This window comes from Lontra canadensis, unplaced genomic scaffold (assembly GCF_010015895.1).
Source record: "Lontra canadensis isolate GAN:19392208 unplaced genomic scaffold, GSC_riverotter_1.0 scaffold79, whole genome shotgun sequence".
In the NCBI taxonomy this organism is placed as follows: domain Eukaryota; kingdom Metazoa; phylum Chordata; class Mammalia; order Carnivora; family Mustelidae; genus Lontra; species Lontra canadensis.
Window position 1 is genome coordinate 6,180,402 of NW_022631073.1, and position 18,367 is coordinate 6,198,768.

An 18,367-nucleotide genomic window follows, 5' to 3' on the forward strand; every position below is an offset into this window, starting at 1 on the left:
CTTGAAGAGTACCGCTAGGTGTTTTGTATGACATCCCTTGGTTTGAGCCTGTCTGACATTTCCTTTGGCTTAGATTCCAATTAAAGCATTTGTGGCAGGAAGACCACGCAGGTGCTGTGGTGTCCTCCTTCATGCCTCCTATCAGGAAGCCTAATAAGATTTCTGCCCTGATGTTAATTATATTTGATAACTTGGTAAGGTTCTCATACCTGCTGCCTACTTGAAGAAATAAGACACTATTTTTCTAAGAGGCTGTCTGTGTGTCCCTTCCCCATACTCTACACTCTTTCCTCCACAGAGTAACTTATATTAATCATTTCTTGCTTTTCTTTATAGCTTTACCATGTGTTTTGGTTAAAAACGCTGTTATTTTAGTTAGCCAGTTTTTCACTATTAAATGAACATATTGTGTTCTTCTGAGACCAGCTTGTCTTGTGCAGGTGTTACTGACAGTCAGACATAATAGTGATGCTCTAACTTGGGGCTCACCTGGGGGCCTTCCAAAACCCACTTGCTGACCCCCCAACCCTGCCTCAGTTTTTAATCCAATAGGTGGGGAGAGGAGGGCTCGCCGGGGTAACAGACCCACCACGGGTGATGCTAATGGTGGTGGTCTGGAAACCATGGATGAGCCTGATGCTTTACAGCTGGGCTTCCTTTGTTTTTCCTTTTTATGGTGTCCCGTTGTGTGAATATAGTTTGTATATCCGTTCGCTTGGTGATGGGCCCTTGGGTTGCTTCCAGGGTTTGGCTATTCCAACAGTGCTGTGATGAGCATTTTGTGGTGTTGTTTCTTTTTTTTAAGTGGGCTCCATGTGCAGCCTTGAGCCCAAAGCCAGGCTCAAGCTCACAACCCTGAGATCAAGACCCGAGCTGAAATTAAGACTCGGGTGCTTAACCGACCCAGCTGCCCGGGTGCCCCATGATGAGCACTTTTGTATAAGTCTCCTGTTAAATCTTTTCAAGAGTTTTTAAACAATGGAGTTAAAAAAAAAAATCAGTGTTTCACTTTTAAAAACCTATAAAAAGATACGGGGAGGTACTTCAAGACTGTAAGGTGCGCTTCTCAACATGCGTTTGCCTACTAGTTTTAGCATCCTTAGATCATTCTTTGACATGATTACGCTGGGGGTAACCAAACTGGTGATTTTCCTAATTCTGACATTCCTTTTACATTTAATATTTGGAATTCTTCTGAAAAACCAAACTTCCTTTTTGTTATTTACCTGTTCATTTATTTCAATGTGGGCTCATGCATTCTTTCTTTATTCTATGGATTATAATCCATTACTAAGCCCATTTGTTTTGTTGCTCAAATTGTCCCTGATGTGGCCTGTGGGCACCGTTCAGGATGATTCCGTGTCCTTCCGACGTGTCCCGTGGTTCCTGAGCTCATCTTTGCTCTTTCCCCATAAGACCTTAGAGGCTCTACCCGTGTCTCAAGAAATAGCCATTTTTTCTCAAGGAGCCCTGGTTCCATTTAGTGGAGAATTGTACTTAGAAACCAAGATGGGGACACTAAGTGGCATTGCCATTGGCTTGTCATTGCTTCCAGGCCTTGTCCTTTAACATAGCAAGGAAGTAAATATTGGGGGGAGGGGTTACAGCTACCCCCACCAGCCACCTCTAACTCTGCTTCTCTGTCTCTGGCTCTTTCTGTTTCTCTTTCTTATGTATTTCTCTCTCTCTCTCTCTCTCTGTACGTGTGTGTGTGTGTGTGTATATATATATATATATATATATATATGTATATTTGTCTGTTTGTTTTTATTTCTCTGTGTCTTAAAAACCACGAATTCATGCTGATGCCTCCGGTTCCAGTTCCACACCACAGGGTTCATTCTTTGTGCCTGTTTCCCATGTCTAACTCCCTTCTCTAACTGTGGGAAACCTGTCATTCATTATTTGCAGTGGCTTGGCTTGTTCAGTCTTAGAATACATGCTCATCATGTAGTTTCAGAATTGCTAACCCACGCTTTTGGTTAAAAAAAAAAATTACGTGCTCCCTGAGTTTTCTTTTAGAACTTGTGATCTTTTAGGGCAAGAATTATCATACATTTATAATATGTTATAACTGGCAATGCTTTCTCCTGTCATCTTTGACTTTTCAACCATTTTCACAAATAATGCTTGTTTTCTATTAGTTGGGAAGTCAGTGTGTATCTACAAGGTGGCAGAAATCAAAATAGTCCTCAAATGATGGGAAAATGGGCCAGTTCTAAACTAATTTAAATATTGGGAGCGTTGGTTGTTTTCTCAATTCTGGAAACAACCTGGTTATTTTTTACAGAGCTTCCAGGACTGTCTTGTTCCTCAGAGTTCAAGCCTTTCAAACAAAAGTTCGTCTTTAGACCCAAGCCTTCTAAAGAGGACCACAGACATTTCATAGGATCCTAAAAATTTCATCTCTCTTTGGTCTAGCTGGCATTTTGTGCCTGCCCTGGGGAAAACAGGACAACCTTTCATATATTTATAGAGGCTTTTCCTATTGCCTTTTTTGGGGGTAGCTTTATTTTAAAAAAGCCTGAAAGAGAATGAAATATTTTTAGAGCTGTCTGTTTTATTTAATTCTCCTTCTCTAGCTTTTGTCCAGAAATTTCCCAGGAGACGGATGGGTTAGGGAGGTGGCTAAGCGCGCTGCACTTGAGATCACACCTAAAGTAAGAAGCTGTATGGTTTAGAACATCTGCCCCCTGTTAACTGAGTAAACGTGCCGACCGTGTTCCCTGCTGCGGGATTCTACCTGTGTTCACTCCGTGTCAAGATACATACAAATTAAGATAGCCAGGGCCGTGGTACATGAAATTCAGAAGGGGACCCACTCCTCAGTAATGTAGCCTGACCTAGGACTTCACCTGGGGTGGCCTCAGGAGCGAGCTCAGGCACAGGCACTTTGTAGGGTGTTTTTGTGGGGAGTCAGACCTTTGGGTGAATCCGGTCTTAAAGGTTCCTTTCAACCTTTGGATTCCGTGGTTCTGGCACTGGAATAAGAGTGAGAGACCAGAGCCTCGGCACTGGCTGCAGCCCCCGTGGTTCTAGAAAGCAGAAGAGGAACCAGGCTGGCACGGACAGAGGAGTGATGGAAAACGAGGGCTTGGGGGACTTTGGGACTCGGACCTGTTAACAGGCATAGCCTCGTATCTCACAGATGACTTTTTGTCTTGCTTCACTTGTGTACCGGTCCACTCAGTGAGCTGAGACCGTCGGTGGCGGTGGGTGCAAGGACAGGGAGTTCTACACGGATATAATTCATGTGGCTGTCCTCTGGCCCCAGGGGCAGCCGAGGGCCCGCACACAGACCCGGCCACCATGGCTGCTCTCCCGGATCGGGCCCCGCACCCCGCCCCCACCCCGAGAGCCCCGGGCCCAGCCTCTGGCCTCTGGGCCTGTTGCCCAGAGAATGGAGCATCTTTGCTTCACTTTGAATTTGTACAACTTGTAGAACTCTAGCCTCTAATTAAAGTTGATGAAGCCTTGATGTAGATCAGATTCTGGTTCCTCAGAGGACTCCTCTTACCGCCTCTCATGCCACAAGTGGGCCAGTGTCCTGGTGATCCGCTGTCTGGAAGCAGATAAGAGCCGGGGCCCCACGGTCTCGCTGTGCACTCTCACACTGATTGCCTTGCACACCCCGGAGGCAGCCGAGCTGGGCTTTGGGACAGCAGAGTAGCGTGCTTCAGGCTTTAACACACTTGGCACAACACACAGTCCAGGAAATGGCATTTAAAAAATGGGTTGAGGGAGGGGCGCCTGGGTGGCTCAGTCAGTTAAGCGTCTGCCTCTGGCCCAGGTCAAGATCTCAGGGTCTTGGGATCGAGCTCCTGTCAGGCTCGCTGCTCAGCGAAGAGCCGCTTCTCCCCCTCCTTCTGCCTGGCCCCCCACTCATGCTCGCTCGTTCACTCTCTCAAATAAATAAATAAAATCATTTTTTAAAAAAAAGAAAAAAATGGGTCAAAGGAGTTTGAAACAATTGTAAGGTGAGTTCCAAATGAAAATATTTGCAGTGGTGTTTTCTAGTAGGGAGAGTTTCTAGACCAAACGTACAAATTTAGGGGTTGTCTGTTGCCCAGACTCCCAGATAAACATGTAAGTAGGTTTATTTTTCTCTTGAGTCAAAAGAGCAGTTTCTGCTCTTCCCTAAGCAGCCCGAGGTGACCTCTGAAAATGGTTCGCTGTCCACTTGACCCAGAAAACCCTATGAAATCATGCAAATCAAGAGGTTCAAATCTTCACTTTCACTTGAAGAACACACGTGAAGCTGCCCAGGCCGTCAAGGGTATGCAGATCTGATAAGCCACCAGGTATGAAGGACATCACTTTGCAGGAGCGGTGCGTCCCTGCAGTGGTGGGAGTTGGTGGGTGTGCCCAGGCCAGACAGTGAGACTGTGCACGGGGTCAGGGACCCCAGAAGAGTGTTGAATTTTTTACTGCACGTGTTTAGAAATGCAGAGTCATGCTGAACATAAGGGTTGAGATGTCAGTTCTCTGGTCGTTGAGCGCATGCAGGCAAACAGAGCCCCCCGAGATGCAGTCCGGAACTTACAGGGCTCATGGTCGTGTCAGCCCACACATGAGCTCTCCCTGCCACACTGAGTGATCCCACCCAAAGACGACTGGATTGTCCCTAAACCAGAAGAGGAGGTTGCACAGAAGAAAAAGCTATCCCTGAGGAAACTGAAGAAACAAAAACTTGCAGCCCGGGAGTAAATTCTGCTGAGAATAAATGCCCAAAAAAAAAGCTTGTTTCCTATTTTGTTTACCAGATTGTACAACTTTTGCTAAGTTCTTTTTTTTTTTTTTTTAAGATTTTATTTATTTATTTTTTTTGACACAGAGCACAAGTCGGGGGAGCAGGAGAGGAAGAAGCCGCCTCCCTGCTGAGCAGGGAGCCTAATGCAGGGCTCTATCCTAGGACCCTGGGATCATGACCTGAGCCTAAAGCGGACGCTTAACCAACTGAGCCATCCAGGCGCCCTATTGCTAAGTTCTGAAGTGTTGTTTAAGGCACAAAGTGGCCTAGAATTCGGTGTATCTCTCTGGGGAGAGTAAAGCCAAATGAATTAGAGAAAGATGTAGGTATTTAAGCTCTCGAGGTTCTTGTAGTGCCAACTTATAATATGTTCTGGATGCCAGGGGGGGCAGGGGACCATCTTCTAGGAGAGACTGTGGAGGGCAGAATGAATTCTCAAAAAGGCGTGTAACTCCTTGGCGAGAGGCTAAGGTATATTGGGACAAAGAAAAAGCCGCTCCCAGAGGAGACTCAGAATCAGGGCACAGAAGGCCACGGTGTTTATCGTTGGCACCGAGAGTGCGGGCGTGCCCTGTGACTCTGTAATCCTGGTCCCTGGAAATGACCAAATGTCCACATTTCTAGCAGTTGCTGAATCATGCTTTTTCCAGCCAATACTTTGCGTTTGCTAGGGTATCACACTTGACAATGGGCCTGAGCTGGCTTCGAGTGATTCAGGAGGTGCATAAAGCCGGAGGAATTGTACTGAGCAGGACAGATGAGTTCATATTTCCTTTCCCGTGGCGTGTGCGTCGCTCACCGCTGCTGTCCGTGTATAGCTGTTTCCGCAGGCCGGTGCGTCCCGGGCAGCCAAGGCTGCACTCAGCGGGCTCTCGGGAACGAGCTGTGGCTTGTGCTCCGCTCCTCATCGGCTGTGTCAGCAGACATCCCCCGTTAGGCACAGTAGGCGTGTGGCCAGTCTTTCCCCGGTTACTTTAACAGATACAATTTAGAAGAGCTCTTCCACTTCTGAAGTAATTTTTTTGCCTCGTAAGTGAAATAATTTGCTCAGTTGTGGAAGGGGGCAAAAAAGGGCAATGAGGACTGTTGGATTGTTACATTTATTGCACTGCCAGGCCTATATGATATTTATGCCATTATAAATGCAGTGTAATAATCTAATCGTGCAGCATTTGTCTCAATGAGTAGATAGAAGAAAAGAAATGCAGGCCAAATCCCAATCAGTAGCTTGGGAACGTGGCCTGCGATTGTTGGAATCCCGTAGCATTCCAGACTTCGAAAGCCAGCCGTCCTGGATCGCAGAACAAAGACTGTGCGGAGTAATCTCAGGTGCTGTAGGCAAACCGGGTGCCCTGATTTCAGCAGCAGCTCTACGTCTGTAAAGCGGTGCGGTGCTCATCACGGTGTTGTGTCCACACCGCCGTTCGGCTGAAAAGTGCGGTTAGAAATGTTGGCGGCTGAGTCTTAAGGCTTCCTTTGCCACCTTTGTAGGAAGGTGCTCAGAAGTGCCTGGACACCTGCCGCGTGGCGGGCATCACGCTGGACACGCAGCCAGAGGGTTGGACCGGTTCGGGCTGGGCTGCCACTGGCAGTAGGACGTGGGCAAAGCACTCATATAGAGTGTGGCCAACGTGCCTTCCAGAGATTTCCTCCGGCTCTGAAATCCCGTGACTCCTCTGCCCGCCTCCTTGCTCCCGCCTGCCTGTCAGCTGCTCTCAGGCTCGCTGCCCCTGGGCCTGCTCCCTGCACAGACCGGCCTGACACCTTCCTCACCGCCGGAGGCCGAAGGTCGCCTCTCCCCTCCTAGCGCCTCACTCTCCACAAAAGCACCTTCTGCTGTCTAGCTTCGTTCATTTTATTTTATTTTCCAGTTTTCTGTTCTTGATGGTGATACCGTCACCCTACTATTAGTTAGAAATCATAGAATGTTTGTTTCTTCTTAGGCATCTTACTCTGCTAGTGAGTACTGCTCATGCTGCCTTTGCAGTTAATGTCCCTTGGTTTTATTACTTCTAAGTTCTGAGTCCAAGCTTTTCCCTTTTCTTCCTTCGATTATTATTATGATATCCTTAACCTTCCACCCACCCAAATATTTATTATCCCTATTATGTATCAGGTCCTCTGTTATGTATTGGGGAAAGTATGAACCATACACATTCAGTGTAAGGACTCCCCAGTCTAGTGGGGAGACACAAATTCAAGCAAATGGTTTAATTTAATTTAATGTATTTATTTTTATTTTATTTTATTTTTATTTATTCATTTGAGAGAGATGGAGAAAGAAAGCACAAGCAGGGGGAGAGGCAGAGGGAGGGGGAGAAGCAGACTCCCCACTGAGCTGGGAGCCCGACATGGGGCTCGATCCCAGGACCTGGAGATCATGACCTGAGCTGAAGGCAGAGACGCTGCTTAACCTCCTGAGCCACCCAGGTACCCCTCAAACAAACAGTTTTAATATGGTTTTCACAAGAATGATATTTAAAGTCTCAGCTAGACACCTAGAGAGTGGACCCTGATATGAAGGGAATCAGGTTAAAAAGGAAGGGTTTGGCAGGAATTGAAAAATTAGTTGCTAGGAAATGAGGGAGGCAGCAAATTTTATGTGAAAAAATACAGGATTGTATACTCTAATATTGTACATTATTAGATATATACAATATATATAATAGTATATAGTATTAGAGTATACTCTAATATTAAGTACTCAAAATATTTTTGTTGAAAAGTAAAAGGAATTTGTTCATCCATCAAATATTTATTGAGTAAAATTGCTTGAGATTATTTGGTGACTGAAATGGGTCTCTGGTCTCCCAGAGCTCCTAGTCTAACGGGGTGGGCGGACCCCAGGAACAGACCAGCAGCTGCAGGAAGGGTGATTCGTGTATGGCCACTGGCTAGTGCCCTGTGGGATGGCAGTAAGCCTTGTGGAGCAAATGTCCCAGGAGCTTAGACTTGAAGGGTGACTCATCCCCTCCACCCCTTTTACAGAGAAGAAACTGAAGCTTAGAGAATTGTGATTTACAAATAACAAAGTAGTTGGGGCACGTGGCTGGCTCAGTCAGAAGAGCGTGCAACTCTTGATCTCGGGGTCGTGAGTTCAAGCCCCACGTTGGGTGAAGAGATTACTAAACAAACAAATAAAAAACGAACTAGTAGCAAGCCAGGCTACTGGAGGTCTGGACTTTGGTCCCTGGAGTGCCTTGTCGTTTCCTGCTGTGCCCTGATTCCACATTTTCTGGGTGCAGTACCCTAAACCTTCATCTTTCACAGAACAAAGCGGGCGCTGAATAAATTAATTACTGATTAGTTTTCAACCTGTTAACAAGGCTGACACCTGTCTTAAAATGAAGGAACTACATTTGCACTATTAATCATTGGGGATTAGCATTCTATAGCAGTAATGTTTTGGAGTGATGATTTCTGGTTGTGTTTATTCTTCAAATTACAGTGAGGATTAAAATCTAAGAGTTCTATGATGGGTGTACTAAATAGCAAATCTCAAAATAATTAAACATGTTAAAACTTTTAAGTACCTTAGCTCTATTTACAAAACCCTCTTGGGATGATTTATTTTAAAGACACATGTAACAGAGCATGGCTTACTTACAGAACCTAAGGTTACAGCATACAGATGAAACAAGTACTTTCCACTCCCCTCATTATTGCACAAATAAACTTAACAAAGCCAATTGGTCTATAGTACATTTTCAGTAAAAGGATTTTTTAATATAAATGACTCAACAGCAGCCTTGGAATTGACTCTTTCCAAACATGGATGGATTGGTTGACTAGCTCAGTGAGCCTGTTTTACATTGTGTCTAGATGATGAATACCGATGTGTTTTAGCTTCTGTTACCAGGGAAGTGAGTAGGCTTATCCAGTTATTTTGTTACAATCATTTGGGTTTAAATGTGCATGCTTTAATTTGGAGTCACTATTTTTCATTGAGAGGCTATTTAATATTTACATTACTTAAAACATAGTAGTTGATACCAGAAACCATATATTTTTTTAAGATCTTACTTAAATTCAACTTAGTTAACATACAGTGCAACCAGAAACCATATTTTTGATGGAGCTTTCTTGTAACCAGGAAGAAAATAACAGTCTGTAAATAAATTAGTCTTTTCAGAAACACAGCTGAGATTAAAAATATTTTTTTAATTTTGCTTTTATTTTTATCTGCATTTTTTTTTCATCTGGAGGAAGTCCAACTTTCACAGTCCCTGCTAACTCTTAAACTTTTTTTTTTTTTAAGATTTTATTTATTTTTTTTCTCACAGAGAAAGAGAGAGTGCAAGATGGGGGAGAGGCAGGCAGAGGGAAAGCAGACTCCTGCTGAGCAAGGAGCCCCATGCGGGACTCTATCCTAGGACGCTGGAATCATGAATTGAGCTGAAGGCAGACACTTAATGACTGAGCCACCCATTCCTTTTTAATAGGAATGACTCTGCGCGTAACACAGACTGTTCTGAGTTTCACTGAGTGAGAGATAGTGCAGCCCACTGATGATTCTCTGGTGGAGGAAAGATTTATAAGATGAACCCTTGTCTTTTGGTGGTTCTCTCCAAGGAAGCTGATCCTGTCTCATTTTTCCCCCGAAAGGTTCCTCAGTGGTGTGCCGAGTACTGCCTCTCCATCCACTACCAGCACGGGGGCGTGGTATGCACACAGGTGCACAAACCCACGGCGGTGCAGCTCGCCCTGCGCGTGGCAGACGAGATGGATGTGAACATTGGCCATGAAGTTGGCTACGTTATCCCCTTTGAAAACTGCTGCACCAGCGAAACCATCCTGAGGTGGGTTTGGGGGGCTTGGGTCTGCTGTGCTTGAAGATGTTCAGCTTGTGTTCTGTGATCCCACAAGAGCGTATTCTTGTGTTCTACGTCTTATAATGTGTCCTAGTGACTGGTCGCTTCATCACCAGCCAAATGTGCGCTGGTGGTTTTCCTACACTGGCATCACCAGGGGTTTCTTGTCTAAACTTCTTCCATGTCTCCCCATAATCCTCACGGAAAAATGATAACTTGTTAGGTTGGGCCCAAAGGCCATCAAGTTTGTGCTTCTCGAGCTTCTCCTCATGATGGGTCCATACAAGTTATCTGTGCGGCTGCCAAGTTGACACATGCGTGTGGTTCTCCTGTGCCCCATGCCCTCTGCTTGGAATGCTGATGCCTCTTCTGGACATGGCTGATGCCTCTTCTGGACATGGCTGATTCCTTCTAGGTGTGCGAGACCCCATGCAAGGCTCACCTACTCCAGGAAGGCTTCCCTCACCCTCCCGTGCTGTGCGTTAGAAAACACTCCACCAGGCCTCTTTAAAACTTGGCACCAGCCTCCATCATGGCAGGTTCGATCAGTGTTTGTCTAACTCTGCTTTTCAGAGTCTTACAGGTTCCCAGGATCCTTCTCAATAACTACCACAGGTTGAGGGAAAAGGGCATCTTTTTTATCTCTGTTTTTAGCTTCACTGTGAGATGTCCTTTGCACAGAGGGTTCTAAGAGTTTAACACGCAGAGGCGAAGAGAAAAGAAAAACGTAATTTGAAAAAAGCAGTGCTCTGGGCCAGTGTTTCTCAGGAAGTTTTATATCATAGCCCACCTAGAAAATGGAATTATCTAACAGCACCTCAAAGAAATGGTCAAAGCTGCTTGGCCATCCCAAGGACTTCAGCTGCCCCAGGCACTACCTGACCGCTCCAAGGGCTAAGGAGACAAGTGTCTTGGGAACAGTATGTCTGCACATCTGTAATTCCTTTGTGTGACACACCACTGGGGAACTTCTGCTCTAGTGTAACACGGTTGGCATATATGGTGTGGTGTGTGGTGTGGTATGGTGTGTGATATGGTGTGGTGTGGTGTGTGTGGTGTGGTATGGGGTGATGTGGTGTGATGTGGTATGGTGTGGTATGGGGTGGTCTGGTGTGGTATGGTATGATGTGGTGTGGTGTAGTATGGTGTGTGGTATGATGTGTGATGTGGTATGGTGTGGTGTGGTTTGGTGTGTGGTGTTTGGTGTTGTATGGGGTGGTGTGGCGTGGTATGGTGAGTGATGTGTGGTATGGTTATGGTGTGGTGTGGTATGGTATGGTATGGTGTGTGATGTGGTGTGGTATGGTGTGGTGTGGTGTGGTGTGGTGCGGTATGGTATGGTATGGTGTGTGATGTGGTGTGGTATGGTGTGGTGTGGTGTGTGGTGTGGTATGGGGTGGTGTGGTGTGGTACAGGGTAGTAGGTGCTGGCTCTTGCATCCTCATATCCCCAGGATCTGACATGCTTGTTTCAGAGAACATTCAACAAATTTACTAGTGGAAGGAAGGAGTAGTGCCCACTCCTAGCTAGCTGGAGAGCTTAGAGCCTCTCATGGTAAAGTCTGGAGACTTTTCCCATTCAGAAAGGCCATGTGACTCATGGGGTCTGTACTAAGCTGCTTTCCTTCAAATGTTTACCTTTAAAAATGGAAGACACAGGTCTTCCGGTTAGCGTTTAATCATAGGGAATCTTTCCATCAACAACAATAGGACTTGAACTTCTTGAAGATATCTTGCCTCCTGCTTTTATAGCCACAGTGTCCCCGAGTCATCAAATTAGTGTATATGCATAAACTCTATTATACAAATGATCTATGAGAGATACAGATGAACTAGGTAAGAACCTCCTTGTGAGAGTTGGAGAGGACAGGATATCGGACCCTTCACAGGAGTGAAGGATCCCCACGCTTGACAGATTCATTCTTTATCCTTTACATTTTGAAGTGACCTTTCAAATGGTCGTGGTATTAATTAAGGGACAGCTCTGACTACAGTCTGAAGTCAGTATAGGTATTTTTATATCTGGATTTTTTTTTACATCTGGATTTTATTTTTACATCTGGATTTTTATATCTTTAATGCCATCTGGACTTTTACATCTTTAATGCCACCTTTTGTCAGGAACTCTTGGATGTAGTCAGTTTTAAAATGCAATATTACAGTATTGCTAATTAATACGGATCAAGTGTATACACATACACACACACACACACACACACACATACACACATACACACTATTTTTTAAAAAGCCACAGAGATAAATAATTGTGTAGGTCGAAGATACATCTCTCGCTGGGACTTGGCTTCCATGTGATTATTTTATGGGAACCCCCCCCACCACCACCCAAGCGTTCAGTCATGACGGCCAAAAGAAGGGCTACAATTCATGTTGACATTGGTGTAGTTCTTATCTGCGCACTGCATTCGCTCTTCGTATGGACAACAGCTTTCAGCTGCAGGGCCACTGAGGCACAGGTACACCTCTGGAGGCGGTGGGGCTGGGTGACTGGCCTTGGCCCCAGCAGTTCTGCTTTCTGCTGCCTTGGTGGTGGGGGGGAGGCTGGCCCTCACGCTGTCTTTTGTGTCTGCACTTTGCCATTATTCTCATTGCCAGGAGACTGTTCTTTCTTTCCCCCTGACAGCCCCCAGCCAGTGCAGAGTCAGCAGTACCCTGATTTGTTGCTAACAGAGTCTGAGTTGCAGCAAAGAGGCTCAAACTAGTGAAAAGCCCCCTATGATAGAAGAAAGCAGCCCCCATCTCCCTCCTCGGATTCTGTGCTCTGAATAGGAGGCAGCGTGGCTGGAAGAGGAGTGTCCCCCACCACTTCCTCCCCGGAGCCCCGCACAGGCCACCTGACCTCTGCGGCTCAGGCTTCCTCGTCCTGTAAGATGGGGCTCTTATCCTGCCTGCTCACAGGGTTATTGTGGGGACGACACGAACATGTGGGGCCGACACGTGTGAGCACCTTATATGTGTTAGCTAAATTTTGATTCTCTAGGTAAATCGGAAGCAGGTTCATTTTCTTAGAGATCTGTGTGAGCCACAATTTTTAAAAAGCTCAGATTGAATAGCTATTTAAATGAGAGCCTTTAAAGTGACCTGTTGATTACGGAAGGCAGTGTTCCATACTTGCTATTGTCTTTTTCATTTTCTTTGTAGCCCCTTAGTATCTCATTTGTTAGGCACATAATAGACCCTTAGTAAATATAATCTTTATGCCTAGTACCATTCATTTTGGATGTTGTATGTAACAACTTAGTTCTTCTATAAGCTTTTTCATGGTCTTTTTTGAAACAGTGGATACTATTTAAAAAAAAATATATATATATATATATAAAACATAAGTATTATATACCTAAAATAGTCTTTCTGAACCAGGTGTCCAGACTTGTAGAAGTGATACATAAATTTCAAATAGAACACAGATTTTTAAAAAATGACTCCTGTTTTCATTCAAGGTCAAATTTGCTACATTTAATTTCAGAAAATATTAATAAAACTACCCAATGTTTTATTTTTAGCTTTCTAAAATTCTGTTTTAGGGATTTGAAATATAAACTACATTTCCTGAAACCTTCACAATCTGTACTTTTTTTTAAAATAGTTATCAGGAGCAGCACTTTTTAAAGCACTGTACACATGATTTTATTAACACAAAGGTAGGAAATAGATCTCTATGTTATGGAGAAAATTAGAGGTTTGTATAGTTTTAGGATTAAGCCTTAGTATTGCCTTAGTGTTACATAATCAACTGGAAGGCCCAGGCCTTGCTGAGTCTAGTGGAGTTTAAATAAGTCACCATCTTCCTCTTTTTAATGAAGCCTTGAAATATTTCTGTAAAACACCACCTCCTCCTGGCAGTGAACATTTCTCCCTGTAAGATCAGTGCTTAGATGAGTTTTTGTTGAGAAGGGAATAGATTTAATTTCTCACGTGAAGGAAGTAGCGTAGATTTAAATAACCTGTTTTTAGACCAGAGTCCATAGTAACGTGTGATTCTGTCCCACTAAGTACCCCCGTTAGAGAGAGGGCATGGCGAAGACATCTGTGGTGTCGTTTGGAATCTCTGGGTTTTCTTAAGGGCCTCTGACGTTCCTCCTGCTTCTTCACAGGTATTGTACGGATGACATGTTGCAGAGAGAGATGATGTCCAGCCCTTTTTTGGGCACCTATGGGGTCATCATCTTGGACGACGTCCACGAAAGAAGCATCGCCACCGACGTGTTGCTTGGTCTTCTGAAGGATGTCTTACTGGCGCGGCCGGAGCTGAAGCTCATCATTAACTCCTCCCCGCACCTGGTCAGCAAACTCAGCTCTTACTACGGCAATGTGCCTCTCGTAGAAGTGAGAAAGCAGCACCCTGTGGAGGTTGTGCACCTGAGCAGCACTCAGAAGGAATCTTTTGAGTCTATTTTACGCCTTATCTTTGAAATTCACCAGTCCGGCGAGAAGGGGGACATTGTGGTCTTTCTGGCCTGTGAACAAGTAAGTCATATTCTGGCCTCATGGAGTCATTGGGTTCCCTAGGGGGAACCTTTTAGGCTCGTTGGGAAACTTTTAATAATTAACATCCAGGTGTCCGTTTGCTGACTCACTGTTTAAATATTTGGTTACAACACACCCTTTTTTTTTTTTTTTTTAAGTTCTTGGGAAGCCATGTGGCATGGTAAATAAGATGGGAGGGCTTCTGAAATCGCAAGCTGTGAGAGCAGGGGACAGGGGAGGCGCTCGGGACTCCACAGTGGGGTTCTCCAGAGCCCTGGGGCTGGCTCTCAGCTGCACCTGCGTGCTCGGATGGTCTCGGAGAGATGCTCGCTGACTACTGCTATGCTCTCGGCTGCCTCCCACCTGACCAGGAGCATTCGCTGCACTGGAGGACTGTACCCTAAGCACTTGACCTAGGGCGAAGGAACAAAAAAAGTTCCCACAGATGGTCTTACAATGGTCGGTGGGGTGTGAGGCAGAAAGGCATCATTTATAGCACAACCAGAAGGCTTTCTCCCTGCCCTGGGGCTCCTCTTCTGTAAGATGAATGAGAAGAATCTGGCTGGATTCTAGAAGATGAGTTTTTAGGAGAACAGGGGGAAATGTATTACTGAGCATATGCTACTGCTTTTACATCCTCAAGGTGCCCTTTGGGGTTGCACTGGATTTTGTTTTTAATTGCAGCTACTCAGTGGCCCTACTTCCCCTCTAGTGCTCTGTTGGCCCAATCTGGAAGCCTCCAGACTCTCAAGAATTATACCTTTCTTCTTAGAGACTAGTTTCCTGGCCGTTTTTTCCTACCCATCATCTTACTTAGTAAAAGTACCAGTTTTTAGTAGACCATGACCCAAATATGTAGTGATTCCAGTGACGAAGCAGAAACCAAAAAGGAAATTGTTTGATACTGGCTCAGCCACTAGCTGAACAAAGACAAGGTTCTCAGCTCTCCATCAGAGTCTTAAGTTTCACATGCTTTCAGAAATACTTACACAAGTATTTATTCTGTTTTATGTTCAGAGCATAAAGGATGACTGACCCTCCTAGCTTCAGGAACTTTAGACGGATTTTACCTGCTTCCACAAAGTAATTTAGAATCTCAAATGTATGATAACTATGGCATGTTTCTCCATTTTTCATGTACGAAGTTTCTTCAGTAGGAGATCATTCTATTATCATTTCCTAATCCTGCATGATTCAAGATAGTTGAGAAAGTCCTGAGAAAAGTGATAAAATGTTAAGCAGTGAGGAGAAGGGAAGCGAATGAAGGGAAGGGAAGAATGGCAGAATTAGTGTGAAAGTCAGTCACCCAGTGACAAAAGACATATGTTTGGGGGGAGGAGGGGCGTATAATTAAGACTGATGGAATGAGTAGTCCTCCTTCAAGTCAGAGCAAAAAATCCCAAGTGGATTTTTTTTTTAAGACTTTATTTTTAGGGGGCGCCTGGGTGGCTCAGTGGGTTAAAGCCTCTGCCTTCAGCTTAGGTCATGATCTCAGGGTCCTGGGATCAAGCCCCGCATCGGGCTCTCTGCTCAGCAAGGAGCCTGCTTCCTCCTCTCTCTCTCTGCCTGCCACTCTGCCTGCTTGTGATCTCTGTCTGTCAAATAAATAAATAAAATCTTAAAAAAAAATTTAAAAAAAAAAAGACTTTATTTTTAGGGGGGTGGGAAGAGCAGAGGGAGCGAGACAAGCAGACTCTGTGCTGAGTGCAGAGCCTGACGCGGGGCTCCATCCCGTGACCCGAGCTGAAATCAAGAGTTGGTGCTTAACTGACTGAGCCACCCAGGAGCCCCCAAAATGGATTTTTGCAAAATAAAGTTCCTAACAGTTGGGGATAGTGGATGGTCTTAAGAAAGGTATTTGATTCTTACAAGTTTAATATAAGCTATAATTAATGGCATGGTGACTTTAAATGTCAGACCTTAGGAGATGCATCTTGACCCAGGCTGGTAGTAGAACTCAGGGCTTACAAAGGCATGTAACCTTTCTTGAAGTTGGACCTGAAGGACATTTCCTGTTAAGACACCGTAGTCTTGTAGTGCCTGAAACTCTGGCAAGTGATGGTGTGATGAAGGCTGTGGGCCGGAATTTGTGATTCCAAGCTCTGAGAGTGAGGCCGTGATGTTGGGCGGGAGGTGGGCTGCAGGTCTGACCTGGGTCCTGGGATCTCTGAGGGAGGCCCCCCTCCGGCTTCCGCTTTGCTCACAGTTCAGCTCTGAACCCCGCAGCTGGAGTCTGCTTCTCCCCACGTCCCCCCAGCAAACTGCACACACGGTTCATCTCCTGACGGACGTTACTCTTTTCTTCTTTACCACTTACGTCAGCATTTCCTTAAGATATTCCTCTCCCGGGCGCCTGGGTGTCTCAGTCTGTTAAGCATCTGGCTTCTGATTTCTCCGTAGGTCATGATCTCAGGGTCACGGGATGTCGGGCTTTGTGCAATGTGGAATCTGCTGGAAGTTCTCCCTCTCCCTCTGCCTGTGCCCTCCATGACAACCCTGCTTGTGCGCACACATGCTCTCTCTCTTAAAAAAAAAAAAAAAGGAAAGAGAAGAAGAAAAGATACTCCTTTCCTGTGGTCTTGCAATCTGTCTCTTTGAAAACCTCGCCCCGCTCTGAAATCCGTGTTGACAGCCACTGATCATTTTCCTCCCGCACTATTTGAAGCTTTCTTAATTTCCATATAAAATTTTCAAGTCTGCCATGGCAGTTAAATGTCCTAGGAATGCAGGCAGTTAAGTACATGACCAGAAACGTGCTGCTTGTCATTTTTTAGGTTAAGAGCTACACTTATAATTGCAGAAATGCTCTCCACCATTTCGGGTTGGTGAGCACCGGGTGCCTCCCTCGAGCTGTGAGCACCAGCCCAGCCGCCCCCCAACCCCGGCTGAATCTGTCCTCTCGGCCATCTACTGCCCCAAGTCTTCACACATAATGGACTTTGAGCCCTCGGTGTTTCTGGTTCCTCATCACTTAACTTTTAACCTGGAAAAGTGAAATGTTATGTAGAGAACAAAGTTGAGATTTATGGTCCCATCAGCCCAATTATGGTGCCCCTCTAAATTGTTCCAGAAAGGCACTGTGAGGTTGAAGGTTTTCTGCAAAGTGCTCTGTACAGTTTCAGGCCTTCCATTTGGGGCCCGGGGATCTCCTTTCAGTGCATCTTGTGCTTTCCATGGCTTTGCAGGGGATTCTAGGAAGGCCCCACATAGATCAGCGCACTGTACCCATTGGATAAGACGGAAATGCATAAACGGTTGGAAGAACCAGATAAGTATGTTGAGCTTTTTTTTTTTTTTTCCCCAAATTCTGAACGTTATAGTCTTAGAGACCCATGTCAGCTGAGCCTGAGGAGTCTAAACCACACACTGCATCGGGTTCTGTTTTGCTCCGCTTTTTTCCTTTTGAAGATTTCTTTTATGCCTTTTTCTTTCTCCATTTGGGACAAAACTCAACCTAAGAATCCACCTATAACCAAGAAGATCTAGCAACTAGAAGCAAATTAAAAATGAGTGGCCCAAATTACCTTTTAAATGGTACTCTAAGAGAAAGAGAAATGTTTGGGTGTGATTTGAAGGTTTATTTTGAAAAATAATTGGTCACAAGCGGGCTGCTGGAATCCATCTCCTTTTCCAACTCCAGTAGCCCCTGTAGGCAGCCTACTCGAGGGGGTCATCCGGGAGGAACAGAGGATGTCCTGGGGAGGCAACTGGTGGCCAGTGGCGGGGACACACAGCCCACTTTCCTGCTTTCCCTGTAATTTCCTACAGGCTGTTCTCACATATGTTGAGGACATGATCAGAATTATAAGTTTGTTCCGATTGTCCTAATTGGCAAGTTTTCATTATGATCAGTAGTTACACTCTGCTTGGTAGACCTCTGCCCCCACGAAGCCACCTCTTTAGGGGCACGTACACAGAACGTGGCTGGACACCTGCTCACGCAGAGGCCTCTGGCCCACTTCCTGGGGCCTCCCCGCAGCTCAGGAATAACTTTCAGATGGCTCACCGTGATGCCGTTTTTCCAGGCAGATCTGTCCTACAAAACCCTCCTGTTAACCCTCTTCTGCAAATGAACTGAAGGAAGGAGAGTGAGTGAGCGAGTGCACTAGAAAACGGAACAGGTCTTAAAACCCAAACAGTCACGGAAAGTCATTTTTTTTCTTTAGAATTTTTGTGAAATTCATGAGGCTTCTTCCATTTGGTAGTTAGTTGGGCCCTTAAGAAAGTAGAAATTTTAGAAACCTAAATGAAAATGGTATAAGAATTAAGTGACATCTTTTTTACATGAGGTCCTAAAAAACTAGTTGTACTTGAGAAAT

At 45.2% G+C, this 18,367-nt stretch overlaps 1 protein-coding gene across 1 annotated transcript in view; it reads left to right on the top strand.

The window, feature by feature from the left end:
* Positions 1–18,367, top strand: part of DHX32 (DEAH-box helicase 32 (putative)) — a 36,937-nt gene that overhangs the window by 1,863 nt on the left and 16,707 nt on the right. The window contains exons 2-3 of the mRNA XM_032882100.1: positions 9,356–9,549; positions 13,676–14,048. Coding sequence (XP_032737991.1) covers positions 9,356–9,549; positions 13,676–14,048 — 567 coding nt within the window. The remainder of the gene's footprint in view (positions 1–9,355; positions 9,550–13,675; positions 14,049–18,367) is intronic.